This window comes from Trematomus bernacchii, unplaced genomic scaffold, assembly GCF_902827165.1.
Source record: "Trematomus bernacchii unplaced genomic scaffold, fTreBer1.1, whole genome shotgun sequence".
NCBI lineage: Eukaryota > Metazoa > Chordata > Actinopteri > Perciformes > Nototheniidae > Trematomus > Trematomus bernacchii.
In genome coordinates, this window is record NW_022988043.1 from 12957732 (window position 1) to 12972165 (window position 14434).

Here is a 14434-nt window from a genome sequence, read left to right on the forward strand (position 1 = left end):
AAATATACTAAGAGAAAAAAAACAGAGGAAAGGGAGAGACAAGTCAAATGTAAACGGCAATACAGCCTAACAAAAAGCTACGTGTAAAACATTTAATAATATCATAAAATGTGCATTAAAACATTTTTTTCACCACTCAAGCTATTTGCTGTGTGATCGGTCATTTTAAAAACATATAAGAAGAAAATGGAAGAAAACAATTAAAGTGTAAACAACTTCAATGCAATTATCTTTGTAGAGCAATGATAAAGAGATGAATATCTTGTAATTATCCTACATTCTTTTCAATTTATAAAGCATTTTGAATTGCCTTGTGTTGAAAAGTGCCATATAAATAAACTTGCCTTGCCTTACATTCATTCTGTATTAGTAATTTTCAGTTCATTCCTCAATCAAATTGAACATTTTTAAATCTTAATCTTCCTGACCTGATAGTTTTTACCCTATTCTTAGAAGAATGTTTGAAATGCTGACAAAATGAACTCAAACTTAATTTTCCTTGAACGTTTCTTTTGGGCACTGAACCGAAGAGCTAAAGTAGTTCAGGAACCTGTCGTAGAGATGACAGACCTACAGCTACAGTGGCACTTCAAGCAGAACCTTTGTGTTTCCCTTAGCTGCTGCTGTCTTACCTTCAATGGAAACTTAACGCTGCCACAGTAACCGCGTGCAGTTTTCACACTGATTTGCACCTGGAATATAAAAATGATTTGAAGAAATAGTTCGAGGCGCCAACAGTCTAACGTCCCTTTGATGTTAACAAGCGGTAAATCAGGTTTCAGAGAGAGAGGAAGATGAAGAGGGAGACTGTGCGATGGGGGAGGGAGGGGGAGGCAGAGACAATAGAAAAAGAAAGGGTCAAGAGAGGGAAATAGTGGACGTTGGTGGAGATATAAGGAAAGTTAAAGTGAGAAAAAAAGGGTGGAATTGAAAAGAGGAAGCTGAGAGGAGAAGGGTCGGGCATCTTTCCTTTTATGTTGGGGATCGGCAGCGGAGAGGAGAAAGTCAAATTGAGAACAATTAAAAGGTGACAGGAGATATAGAGGAAACACTTTCATTCTTATGTACAACATATGAACCTCTTTTGAGATCAAAGGGTTTCATGAGGAAACAAGACAAAATGTTACACATTAAAAACGTGTGTGTGTTCAATTGGTGCTTTTTTATGAGCCTGATTGCAATATACAGCCAGAACCTGACATGAAACCTGAAGTCAATATTTGTATTATCAAAGCTAACAAATGTCCAACAAAACTTCCAGAGCCAGGCAAGTAAGTGAGTGTTAAACTTCTCCTTTTACATATATTTTATTATGTTATACTTATTAAACATTTCGGATTATGTTAGCTATAAAGCAATTTTAACGTTTAATGTTGTGTGGCAAAGCTGGCATAACGATTCTGCTTTTTCATCAGGTAAAACCACCAAATGATCAGAAACACACCCGACATGACATGTTTAAGGTTCTATATACAAAGCAGCAAAACACTGTCAACTATAAATAAATAAGGTTGAAATAAAAATATGCCAGGTAAAATTGCTCTTGGGGAAGTGAAGGCTTTGGGAAATTATCAAGAATGGAACTCATTGTTTTTTTAAGCCCCCTGGTATGAATGTGTATGACTATATGAATAATGAAAGAGGTTGTTGCTGAAAGAGAGCAAACACACAAGGGAACTCTACCCCAGGTAAATGAATGTAAAACAAATACTTGTATACATGTAAACCCAATAGTAGAGGGACTGAGGGGAAGGAAATGCTAAACCTGTACGTTTTGTGGGAAAAAGCAGTTTTAAAACGTTGAAATGGGAGGCAGTTACACTTTGTGAGAAAAGATAGAGGAAATCAGACAAAAGCAGTGTTAAATGAAAGGCTAATAATGATCGAGGAAAGGGCAGGTAAAAAGAAGGCATTGTGCAGGATAAGTGCAGCATTGAGAGATGAAAGAGATTAAAAAGGGTATAAGAAAGAGGGGGAGGAGAAGTTATATTCATGCCAGGAAATAAAAAAGAATCAGAAAAGATGAGGGGGAGGAACTGAAAGAGAGAGAACAAATACAATTTATTGAACACAGTTTTGCAGTCATTATATTTACCTTCAACATAGTTCTTACTTAATTTCTCTTTGGTAGATGTGGGTGATTATAGTCAGTTATCTTCAGATTATTATTTGTATTTAAGTCTGCAAAGGATAACGCTTGTAAAAGAACCATTTTTAGACAAAATATTAAGATAATATATTGATAAATAGATTATAGAGTGTAGCACAATGACTATACTCCTCACTATATTACTATGTTTATTATTATTTCCTTCCTGCTTGAGTCCATTGTGTGGAAAATATGTTGGATGAGTGTCATCTTAATTAGTCACGCAGTCAGACAAGATAAAGGGAACAAATGAAACCGACTAATATCCTGGCTTTTCCGTTGTTTTGCCTGTCAGATTGTCTGGGTGCTGTCCCCTTGAAAAACAGGCATAATAATCCAGTGTCTGCACAAATGTTATGCACCTAAGTATCAATTGACTTTGTATATCAATGTTCTAACTAGATATCTGCATGTTCATAATTGTGAAAACAAACACGGTGCTGTTAAAAAGTATTCTTTTTGTTCAGATTAACAAGACACTTACAATTTTACACACTTCACTGTCTATGAAAAACAAGAGCTAAACAAAATAAAGACTTTACACTCAAACTGTTATAGTCCACTTTGTTTAATGATTATCTTCTTTTTCTTTTTCAACACAGCATGATTTGGGAGTTTCACATTTAAGACAATATCTAATTATTTCATTTGATTTGTGGTGTCCTTTTTGTGTCTGACAAACTGTATTTGGGCAGGCAGGCACTATGTGCACATGAACTGTGAACATATATTTGTGTAGTCTGGAAATCAATACTTACTTACCATCTTTATTAAACCAAGACAATGTATACAATATATATATATTTATATCCCAAAGGAGAAGATATGATTTATACCAGTATATAGTGTTTTGTGGGGTTCAACAGGGTTTAACATCTGTTATAACTTTAAATATTCCCTTTTGACTCTATATAATTACTGTTAACAATGAGCCCACAGTTTGGATGAATGATGGTCTGTAATGTATATCAGTGTTGAGAAATGTAACACATAATGTTTCATAATTAATAGCTTTTTGCCCTCTATTTTAAATAATATTCCTCTCCTCCTAGATCCATTGAAACACAGTTTAAAATGCAGTACAAAGGTTGGCAGTATTCTCGTGGGTGGGCTTTATGTGTTCAAAGCAATTATACTAATGTCTTAAAACTGTGATTTACTGATTTTAAAACGCTGCAAATTTAAAACATTGCTTTAGATTGGTGGAGGTCACATACGCTCCCTGGGTAATCACAAACCCAAAATGGCCCCGTTGTGGCAGAAAGGAGCTTCAGAGGCATGTTATTAACCTTTCTTTCTAGAGCACTTGGCCAAACAGTGTTCCAAAGTGCTTCACACAATGAATAAAATTAGAAGCAATCAGTGACAAAATATATTTTCGGCTGAAAGAGCATGAGTGTTCTGTTGAAAACTTGTTCCAGTCTGTGCTCAAGGAATGCCACACATCTGTTTCAGAGGGAAAACATTAAGTCTGTGTGACATCACATGGAAATATCATCCTCTGCATGCACGGTGTCCCAAACTAACCTCTTCTTTTCATCTTGTCCTCCTCTCAGGTTTCCCCCAACTGTAACCAGGTCTTGGTGAACGGTAAAGAAATGCGCGGTCAGCAGTCTCTGGCGGTGAACTTCACCTACCTGCACCTTTCTGCCACGCTGCAGCTCACCGTGTGGGTGCCCAAGCTCCCTCTGCAGATAGACGTGTCGGACACTGAGCTGAGCCAGGTCAAAGGCTGGAGGGTACCCATCATCACCAACAAGAGGTACATGACCTTTATGACCTTAAAGGGCCAGTGTTGTATTTGGAGGAATATATCTAATCGTATCTAGAATCTAGATGAGGGTGTAAGGTCATGATTGAAAGCTTCTGCGATTGACGCCAAAGGAAGAATATACAAAGATTAGTAATGTCAAAAGGAAATGTATCCTACACGAGATATCTGTGGTTCATCCGTTAATGGTGTTGCTATCTAGCTTAGCAACATTTCCACTGACAGTCAGGTTGGCCATCCTCTTTTGGAACACCATGGATATCTTTGCTTCACTTTTTTAGAGAAGGAGGAAGCATCATTTATCAATAGTCATAGTCAATGGGTTGGAAGCCTGTGATGGATCATCTTCTTGTATTATTGTTATTAACAGTTGCTGGCAGTCTGCAAAAGAGCCCAACCAGTATGTTTTTTAGGCCAAATACAATTGTGCTGCAAAAGCATGTTGAAGTTTGTGTGGCCCATGGTTTAGAGGGGTATTTTACTGTTAGAAATACATTTGTATTTGCTTTATGGTGGAAAAACACATTTTTGACATTACTGTTGTTACTTGCCAGCTGACATCGATGCTAATATATCTGCAATATACTAATATCGTTCAATACATCGTCCAAGCTGATTTATTTTAAATAGTCTGATTGTCCCTATAGTGAAAAGCTGGTAACAATGTAAATATTTTCTTTAGTTTTGTGGATGAAGTGCCCTTTAATAACACTTTAGGAACACAACTGACTGATCCAAGGCCACACCAAAGCATGCACCTGTAACATAATGAAAAATAATACAAACATACATCTGCTGGGTTTACAAATTGCCTTAGACACATTTTTTTTATTAAAATAACAAAAATAAACATGATTGACTTGTACACCAAGGTTATTGAATTATAAAGGAGTTGTACTTATAATATAAAGTGTGAGATGTATGAGAGCAGAAAACAACAAGAAAGCAGATATACTCTCAACTTTAACTACAGCTCTTGGTCCATGCACTTGAAAGAAGACAAAGCATATGTGACTCGCTCTATCGAAATCAGTCGGAAGTCGCAACGGCTCATTTCAAAATATACGTGGATTTGTGTAAAAAAATTGTTTTTCGGGGTTCGGGTGTTTTGTTTGATTTAAAACAAACAAAGTCTTGGCTTTCAGAATATGAAACTTTTATTTCCAAAATTACACGATAAATACATTTTTGAAGCTTGTAAAGGGAAGATGACAGCTCTCACTCGCCACTCTGCTCTTCCACAGCACCGCCCCCCCTCCCTCCGGCTGAAATTATGATTGTAAGGCATATAGTAATCATAGATAACACGGCAGGGTCCGTTACAGTTTGTTTTCATCTGATTTCAAATAAACAAAGTCTTGGCTTTCAGAATATTAAACTTGTTTCGGCAAATTCAGATGATAAATACAACGTTGAAGCTTGTAACGGCATAATTACAAGCGGAGAACGGAGTAACTGTCACAGCAGGCGTAACAATAGCCGGTGTTTCTCGTGAGTGTTTTCCCCGGGAAACAAACAATACTCACAAACGCAAAATTGCACAAACACACACACAGGTATACACACAGGTGTACACACACACACACACACACACACACACACACACACACACACACACACACACACACACACACACACACACACACACACACACACACACACACACACACACACACACACACACACACACACTCGCTAGCTTCCCCCAGACCAGTAATCCAATCGAATATATCTTCCCTCCGTAGTATTTTGATCATTTGCTCCGCTAATAATCAATCGGATCGATGGATTTCAGAGAAGAGGAAACTTTAAAGGCCCTTTTTTCAAAATGATGACTCGGTGACAGTCATTATATAATGTGACATATTTTGCTTAAAGGTAGGGTAGGTAAGTTTGAGAAACCGGCTCGAGATACACTTTTTGTTATATTCCATGGAATGCTCTTAACATCCCGATAGCAATGAATATCTTAAGTGCTTTGACAAAAAAATCCATAAAAAAATGTCCTCTGTGGAAGCCGTAGTACTGTAAAAGCACGACCAATCATTTTAGCCGGCCCGGCTAAAATAACTGGATGGCCTACCTGCCTGTCAGCCTGCCATCTGTGCACAAACTTATCTCGTGCCCTCATTGGTCATGTGCGCGTTCGTGTGTGTTGGAGGAGGGGCTCTATAAGGAAGTGGCAGATTTTCTCCGGTTGTGTATTTTCAAATTCTAGCGATCTCGAGCCGGTTTCTCAAACTTACCTACCCTACCTTTAATATTTGGAGTATAAAAACAATCCTGCTATCATTAGAAAGCTATGAATCTCCTCTTTCCAACAGTGTATACAACTCAAAATGTGTCTTCGGGTCAATGCGACTGATTTCGATGGAGCAGGTCACATATTGTTTCTTCTACAAAAGGAATACACAGTTCAGCGTGTGATGTGTAAAAAAAGAATATAAAGAGAATGTGTGAGTCAGTGTTGCATGTCATTTTGTTTTATGATAAACCTTTAAATGTGTTTGTGTGTTTCTTTTTTTTGACTGAGGGAGAAAAGAAGGAATAAACGAAGGCATTGTGTGAATGTGAGTGTCCTTTGTCTTGATGTGTGTGTGCATGTGTGCGTGTGTGTGATATAGTGCTTATTGAATGGAGCAGTTGAGAGCACATATCGTTCCAGCCAGTCTATAATTTCATATGAGGTCAAGGCCTGTCTGGCTATACTGATGACAACTATTATGGCTTTAGCATCATTGCCCTGAATGAGGCATCAGTCATTTAAACGGACACACACCCACACACATGCACACTCTCTGTGAAAGGTGTGTGTGTGTGTGTGTGTGTGTGTGTGTGGTGTGTGTGTGTGTGTGTGGTGTGTGTGTGTGTGTGTGTGGTGTGTGTGTGTGTGTGTGTGTGTGTGTGTGTGTGTGTGTTTGTGTGTGTGTGTCTGAGCATGTGTCTGAGCGTGTGTGTTTGAGCATGTGTGTGGGCACTTATGTGTGCAATTTCATACACAGCGGGACAATAAACTGAAACCGTAGTATATAAACTGTGGAAATATCTTCAGGGCATTTATTCTTTGTCGACCCTGCAGTATACAATCTCAGATAAATATAGTAAATATTATATTTAAAAATATTTATTTGATCAGAAATCTATTAACTTAACCAACTCCTTAACCATGTAATATACATTTTCTACAGTTTATCTATTTTTTTATTGACTTGTATTTTCAGTGTCTGTTTGTGATATGGAATCACTTTAATTGAGCTGTATATTAACTTTTGATAATGGGAACAAATATATATTTATTTAGGGATTCAGTTACAGCACGTCCAAGAAAATGTATTTGAAGTATGTATTAACTTCATAAACAAAGATATTTCTCTCACATACTTTCTTTAATGGGAAATAATGGCACATGTAACCTGTGATTCTCAATACACTATTAAATAAAACATTTTCTTTTTATTTCATTTCTGTATTATTTTACTTTTATTCCTACTATCCTTCACAGTCTGTGTCGTGTATTCCCCCTGTGGTTGGAGCCATGATGTAGCAGTACACACATCAAGCATGTGACAAACTTCTACTCCACATAGGCTACATTTGGTTTCAGCTGTGCTTTGTGGTGCTTTAAATAATATAAGCAACTCGTAACTTCAATATAGAGAAGGGATGTGTAAGACACTGCCACATTTAAATGCATAGCCTCCAAGTCAGTTTCTTGAACTGAAATTCATAGTCACATTGGGGAAACGTCAGGCTCAGATTTCAATAACAGTACACATAATAACGTGTAGCACACAATCCGTTCAACATCAGCTTAAATATGCATGTGCACTTTCTTTCTTCGTTTATAAAGAACATGGTATGTGTGTCCTCTCTGTCTGCATATATGCCTGCCGGCGTCTATTTAAGCAATAGCTCACGACAGGCCGTGGTATATAAGGGGGCTTCGCGTCGGGCCGAACCACGCCCCTTAGCTGTGATATAATGAGCATATATCACGGCCTGAAGTGAGCTATCGCTTTTATAAAACGGTTACCAAGTGTGGCAATATGGAAGAAAAATACACACTCTAATTTAAATAGTTTTTATTAGTAAATAATGATGTTCAAAATAAAATAGTCCCTCCGTTGCCTTCTGCACAAAACATAGTGCGAGGTGGTTGCTATACAACAACACTAACAGCAAGCGAACATATTAGACAGAGAGCGTTGATCGATTATTTGGCTATTTATTTACATTGATTTGTATGTTGCCGTTTATTGTGCACCCACTGAAAAACTGTCCAGCTTCAGTAGAATGGCTTACTTGGTTACTTGTATAGGTTGAGGTTGTTCTAGGCTGTTGCTTGGCGTGGCGAGAATATTGCTCCACTTTCTCCGGTCCCCGAGATTCGGCTTCCAGTAGCTCTGGAGAGAGCTTTCGCACCTGTGGCCACTAACGGTCATCATTTCTCTGCTTTGTTTCAAGACCCGCATCAGAAAGCTTTTGAATGGTGGTACTTTTCCAGTTGGTCTACCTGCTCTTCGCGTAGCTCTGCATGTCGTCGTTTAGGTGCTTTTCTTTCTGGAGATAGGCACTCCTCAATCCACTCCTCCATAGTAAGACCCCCACGGAGGTCGAAGTTAATCTTAAATGTTTCCATCTTATGCTTTGTAAGTTTGTTTCGTAACGGAAGAAATGTAAATATATTTATAAAACGGACAAGTCAAATCAAGCAATCTGATTGGTCGATACCGTTTTTGCGGACCTTTTTGATTACAGATTTGAAAACATCGTTGCTTGCTTTAAAAGTAGCACAATTAATTATGTCAAACCTTGGAAAGTATCTAGATATCTCTGCCCTAATGTCTGTCCGCTTCGCGTCGGGATCCTGATCAGCCTGTCGGGTGTTCTTTTCCCCCTAATGACCGCGTCGCTGCACATTATCCCTTACTTGGTGTATGTATGCCTGTGTGTGTGCTTTGAGTGTGTGTATGACTGTGTGTTGTTTCTATTCCCCATCTTGCTGCCCTTCCATTCTGTTATGCTGGACCTATTTTTCAATTTCGCCATTTCTGCTCAGATAGCCACCAACCCGTGTACACAAACAAACACACACACACACACACACACACACACACACACACACACACACACACACACACACACACACACACACACACACACACACACACACACACACACACACACACACACACACACACACACACACACACAAACCTCTACCTCCCCTTGCTCCTGCTGCTGAGACACCAGCACACTGTTAGGCACACACTCTCACACAGAGACACATATTCAACTGGGAGACAAGCTTCTATGTGTGAAGCCTATGCGGAAGTGCCTTACTAAATTAACTTGCAATTGTGTTACTTTTATTGTGTGTTTTGGTTGTATTTGGCTTCACGTTCAAGTGTTACTGCTGGTTCCATGAAACTCCCACAATAAGGACAATAATTCAGTTTATTTTTAAAGTAGAAGTAAAACAATTTAAAAAAGAAACGGAGTCCACAACGCTTATAATAGCAGGACAACATTTGTATAGATTGCTATGTCATCTGCATAGTGATGATTACTTCGTTTTGGTCAGTTGTTTGCTGATGAAAGGGTCAAACAGAAACATATAAAGATGAAACAGGAGAGGTCCATTGCTTGTCCAAAACATGTCCAATATAGGGGAGGTGAAAGCACTAAAGGAACAAGCAAAGTTTCAGTATTTTAGGATATACTGCCCTGGAAAACAGTGACAGAAGACAAAACTCAACTCTAAATCCTGTCAACCTCCCAGTATAGAAAAATGTTCTGCTTGAAAGAGGCCTTTTCAGGTATAAGCCCTAGACAAAAGCTGTTTCATTGCTGTGTTTAGACAACATACTGTATACTTACTGTGGAAAATATGTTGGCTCTTTTAAACACCTTCTCATTAACATGAAACATTTCATTCAACATTTTCCATTAAGTCCATTATTTGGTTATTTGAGACACCTCGCCTTGTGATCATGGCTTTAACCATAAAAAACATTTGCAGCAGCTTCAGTACAGAGAAGTCCCATTTTAGAGTGTACACTTGTTAAGGTGACCTGGGGATCCATTAGCAAGAGAAATGGAGCTTAGAGAAGTTACAATAGTTTAGGTTTTTAGAAATACTCTTCCACATACTTTATTGACAAAGAATAAAGCACAAGGCTACATTTCAAATTAAATAGAACGTTTACCAGCAAATTCACTTGGTACAACTATAGGGTTTTAAAAGTGTTACAGCTAGATTAAAACGTGTATTTTGTTTGACTGAGAGTGCAACCTGAAACTGGGATTATACAGTACATTACCTCAGTGTATAAAAATGCCATTTAATTACCAGATAATCTGACCTTCTCTTCTCTCTTTCTCTCTCTGTCATATTTATCTTTATTTTCTCCTAAGGCCTACCAGAGACAGCGAAGATGATGAGGAGGATGAGAGGAAGGGCAAAGGCTGCACCCTACAGGTAATATTGTAATTGGTTTCATGACACACAAATCGTTTTTTAATCCTTTTCTACAAAGGCAATATCCCTGAGACACGGTGAGAGCTGTATGACCACTGAGTATAAAATGTGACTGACTTGGTGTTATGCTTAGCTTTAGTTGGTTTAAGATACTGGACTTAATTATTGTGTCATTTATTGCTATTCAATTCAATTCATACATCTTGTGAACGCACAGGCTAACAAGATGTACTGTAATAATCCTTTTTTTAGTTAGGAATTGTAGTCTAATTTGAACTTTCTCTTGACTTTCAGTACCAGTACGCCTTGGTGCGAGTCCTCACTCATTTTGTCGCAGAACCCTCTGACCCCGGAGGTGAGATGGTCTTCATGTTGGGTGCGGACTGGCAAGCTGATATTACTCATTTGGTCTACGACCAGCTAAAGGTAAGGTTTTTCTGTCACAAAAACGTACAAATACCAAATGTTCCTTATAGGAATAGATCAACAATTGTTAAAACAGTACTTAGTTGCTTTCTAGGAGTCAGATGAGAAAATGAATACCACTTCATATCTATGATTGGTATCCATTTTCTCAAAAAAACATATGGGATAGAAGCTATATGTTTCCATACATGTTGGCCTTAACTTGAACTCTTCCTTGATTTGCGTATTGAATAAAAGCAAGCACAAGCAACTTCATGTAAAACAAATCCAAGATGAATGCATTGCAAAGCCTCATGGTTATTAATGAACACATTATATTAATTGTGGTGGCTGTTTCTGTGATCCACAGGTAGAAGATCCTCGCATTGCCAGATTGATAGATGGAAGAATCTTGATCGGACGGGACCTGGGAATTACCACTATACAGGTGATTACCCTCTGTTCCACTCTCATAACTAAACATGTGTCTGTTCCCAGTCACTTGACTTTCTTTAATTATTTGGCATTATCATCCCAGACAACAACCAGTTGTCCTTACTGAAGCTGTGTATATCCACCTTCTAATCTCAAACTAAGAATAAAATATGAAATGAAAGAGCCCAACACTTAATGAAAAATAATCCTCATGTGGTTTCAAAGTTTGATCCATCTTCTAATCAAAAGGAGTAGGTGTAACTAGACACATTATGGTGTATCATTAAAGGTGGGGTAGGTAATTTTGGAGAAACCAGCTCGAGTGCGCTAGAATTTGAAAATACACAACCGGCAAAAATCTGCCACTTCCTTACAGAGCCCCACACGAACGTGCACATGACCAATGAGGGCACGAGATAAGTTTGTGCACAGATGGAAGGCTGACAGGCAGGTAGGACATCCAGTTATTTTAGCCGGGCCGGCTAAAATGATTGGTCGTACTTTTTACAGTATTACGGCTTCCACAGATGAATTTGTTTTATGGATATTTTGTCAAAGCACTTAAGATATTCATTGCTATCGGGATGTGAAGAGCATTCCATGGAATATAACAAAAAGTGTATCTTGAGCCGGTTTCTCAAACTTACCTACCCCACCTTTAACGTACTTTAAAGCAGTGGTTCTCAACTGGTCAGGCCTCGGGACCCACTTTTTACTTGGTCAATACATCGCGACCCAACATTTTGAAGCACTCAAATCTATTCAACAAAAAATCTTGCTGTAATATATACGCTTTTGAGCATACAATATTAATAAAAGTGAAGTACAGTGCATATATCCCTTATATCCCTTCACAGAACTAAAGTATGCTTTTAAAAAAGGTTTAATGAGATGATGGAATCAAAACTGAACTATATAAAAAGGCACACATGCTGAAACCCAACCCCAGCAGGGGGGTCTGGGGGGATTCTCCCCCAGGAGATTTTTAGAAATACTAACATAAACTACGCATTCTGGTACACTCTGAGAAGAAAATCGGGCCTTCAAAATAAAAGTTTGACTTTTTCCCCAAAAAAAAAAAAAAAAAAAATAATTCCAATTTTTTTTTCTTCACTCACACATCCGCGACCCACTCGAAACGGGTCCGCGACCCACTTTTGGGTCGCGACCCACCAGTTGAGAACCACTGCTTTAAAGCACCCGAGGAGCAGTGCTTGAATGTGTATTGTATGTAATTTATGAAACCCACTTTACATCCAATATGCATGCATCACTTTTCGGAAAAGAGTTCCAGAGAAAGACTGTTGAAAACATGTGAATATATGAAAATAAAGAATAAAATGGCTAGTCACATTGCAGTCATAAGCCCTCCAGAAATGAAAATACTATCCTCTCTCTCTCTTTCTTCCTCTCCTCTTCCTCTCTTGCAGTTATAAGCCTTGCCTGCTAGCTTGTTACACAATTAGCCACAATTAACTGTCCGATTTGGCCTTAACATCTCAGTGTGAGGTTCAGCAATTACACACACACACACGCACACTTGCTGAATTCCAATAAGCCGGCCCATTGTAACTGAGTGTGACAGTGGAGGACAGTCCTGTGGCTTACTGTCTAACATTACTGCTTTACTCTCATATATCTGAGCTGAGGGAAAAACCCAAATATGTCACAGTCTTATTCATATTTTGTTATGCTCTCCTAATTTGTATCATCTCTATCTTTCATGTTACAATATATAAACTCTATTTGTATGATTTAGTATGTCACTCTAAGTGCTTGCATTTGCATGATTGCTCTTAAGAGTGTGTTGTGCATCTATCTAGATATGTCTTGGGATTTTGGGGAACAGCTGAGTGTGTGTTTGCATCCGTCCCATTGGGAACTGCTGCATGCACGCAGACACATGCACACTGATGCACGCATACAGACAGCTGTGCTCTGTTTGGGAGCCAGGAAAGAGAGTTTACCCAGCATTCCCATTAAGATGCCAGAGACGACAGCCGTCATTTGATAGTTTGACATTTCAATTTACCCCCCAGCTTCGTCTCCCAGAGTTTCGCCTCCTCCCCACCTCCCTGTCTCTCCCTTATTTCTCTCCCTCCAGTCTCTCTGTCTCGCCCTCTTATTCTCTGCCTGTCTTGAAGAGCAATCCCACAGCTGTCAATCATTGCATTTTGTTAGCTCGCTGAGGGTGGGATTGAGTTTGACGCCCCGACATGTTCTCTGAGAGATTTTCTTTGTACAACAATCAGATCTGCCTGTCCTCCTGTCGCCGGGCGGAGTAGCACACTACAGCACAGGGCTCCTAATCTCTATCACAGTCTGTCTGCTGCTCCCCCTCTCCATCATCTGTACCCCAATCTCTTCTGCGCTCCTTCTTTCTGCCCTCTTTCACTTTCTGTCCTCCTCTATTTGTCATTGCCTCTCTCTCTCTGACACCTACTCCATTTATTTATCTCCATTTATTTATCTGCTACCAGTGTGTCGCTTACACTTTCTCTCTGTTGTTTGTTCATTCACTCACTTTTTGGTTCTTTAGTTTTGGCCTTGTGTTTTGTTTATGCTAAATTGTCTTAGCTGGATGCTGACATTGAAGCACAGCTGGCAGGCAGACACAAACACTGTGTGTGTCCGTGTGTGTCTGTGTTTCCACTACTTGGCGTGTGTTACATTTAGTCAGAGATGTGATATCATAGAAGCAGTTTTTCTGAAATATATATTTTTTCATTAAACAAAGTAATGACAGCTTTCTCAGGACTGTGTGTTTTATGAGTCTGTTAGTTTCCTAGCTTATACATATACTGCCAGTCTATGTGACCACAAGCCACACTTCACTTTGACCTTAAAGGTCACCTATTATGCAAAATCCACTTTTTCATGTCTTTTATACATGAACATGTGTCCCCTCTGCGTAAAGAGATTCTGAAAGTTTCAGGAAAAAAGATTCGCTCTCTTTTTGTCCTGATCCATTTATATAAAAACCTGTCTGAAAATGAGCTGATCAGATTTTGGCCACTTTATGATGTCATAACGATTTTTTGGTTTGTGTAACCATTAGCCAATCACCAACCAAGGTAACACCGCCCCCCTTATCACCTGAATCTCCTCCTAGAGCACCATTGTGTTCTTTTTAACCAAATATCTCTCAGAGGGGCGTGGGGAGTGGCTCCTTATTTTCATCTAAAGTAACAGA

At 38.9% G+C, this 14434-nt stretch overlaps 1 protein-coding gene across 1 annotated transcript in view; it reads left to right on the forward strand.

Annotated features, from left to right (window-relative positions):
* si:dkey-215k6.1 (transmembrane protein 132C) overlaps positions 1-14434 on the forward strand; it is a 256759-nt gene that overhangs the window by 233120 nt on the left and 9205 nt on the right. The window contains exons 7-10 of the mRNA XM_034117597.1: positions 3706-3911; positions 10338-10401; positions 10696-10827; positions 11177-11254. Of these exons, the coding sequence (XP_033973488.1) occupies positions 3706-3911; positions 10338-10401; positions 10696-10827; positions 11177-11254 (480 nt within the window). The remainder of the gene's footprint in view (positions 1-3705; positions 3912-10337; positions 10402-10695; positions 10828-11176; positions 11255-14434) is intronic.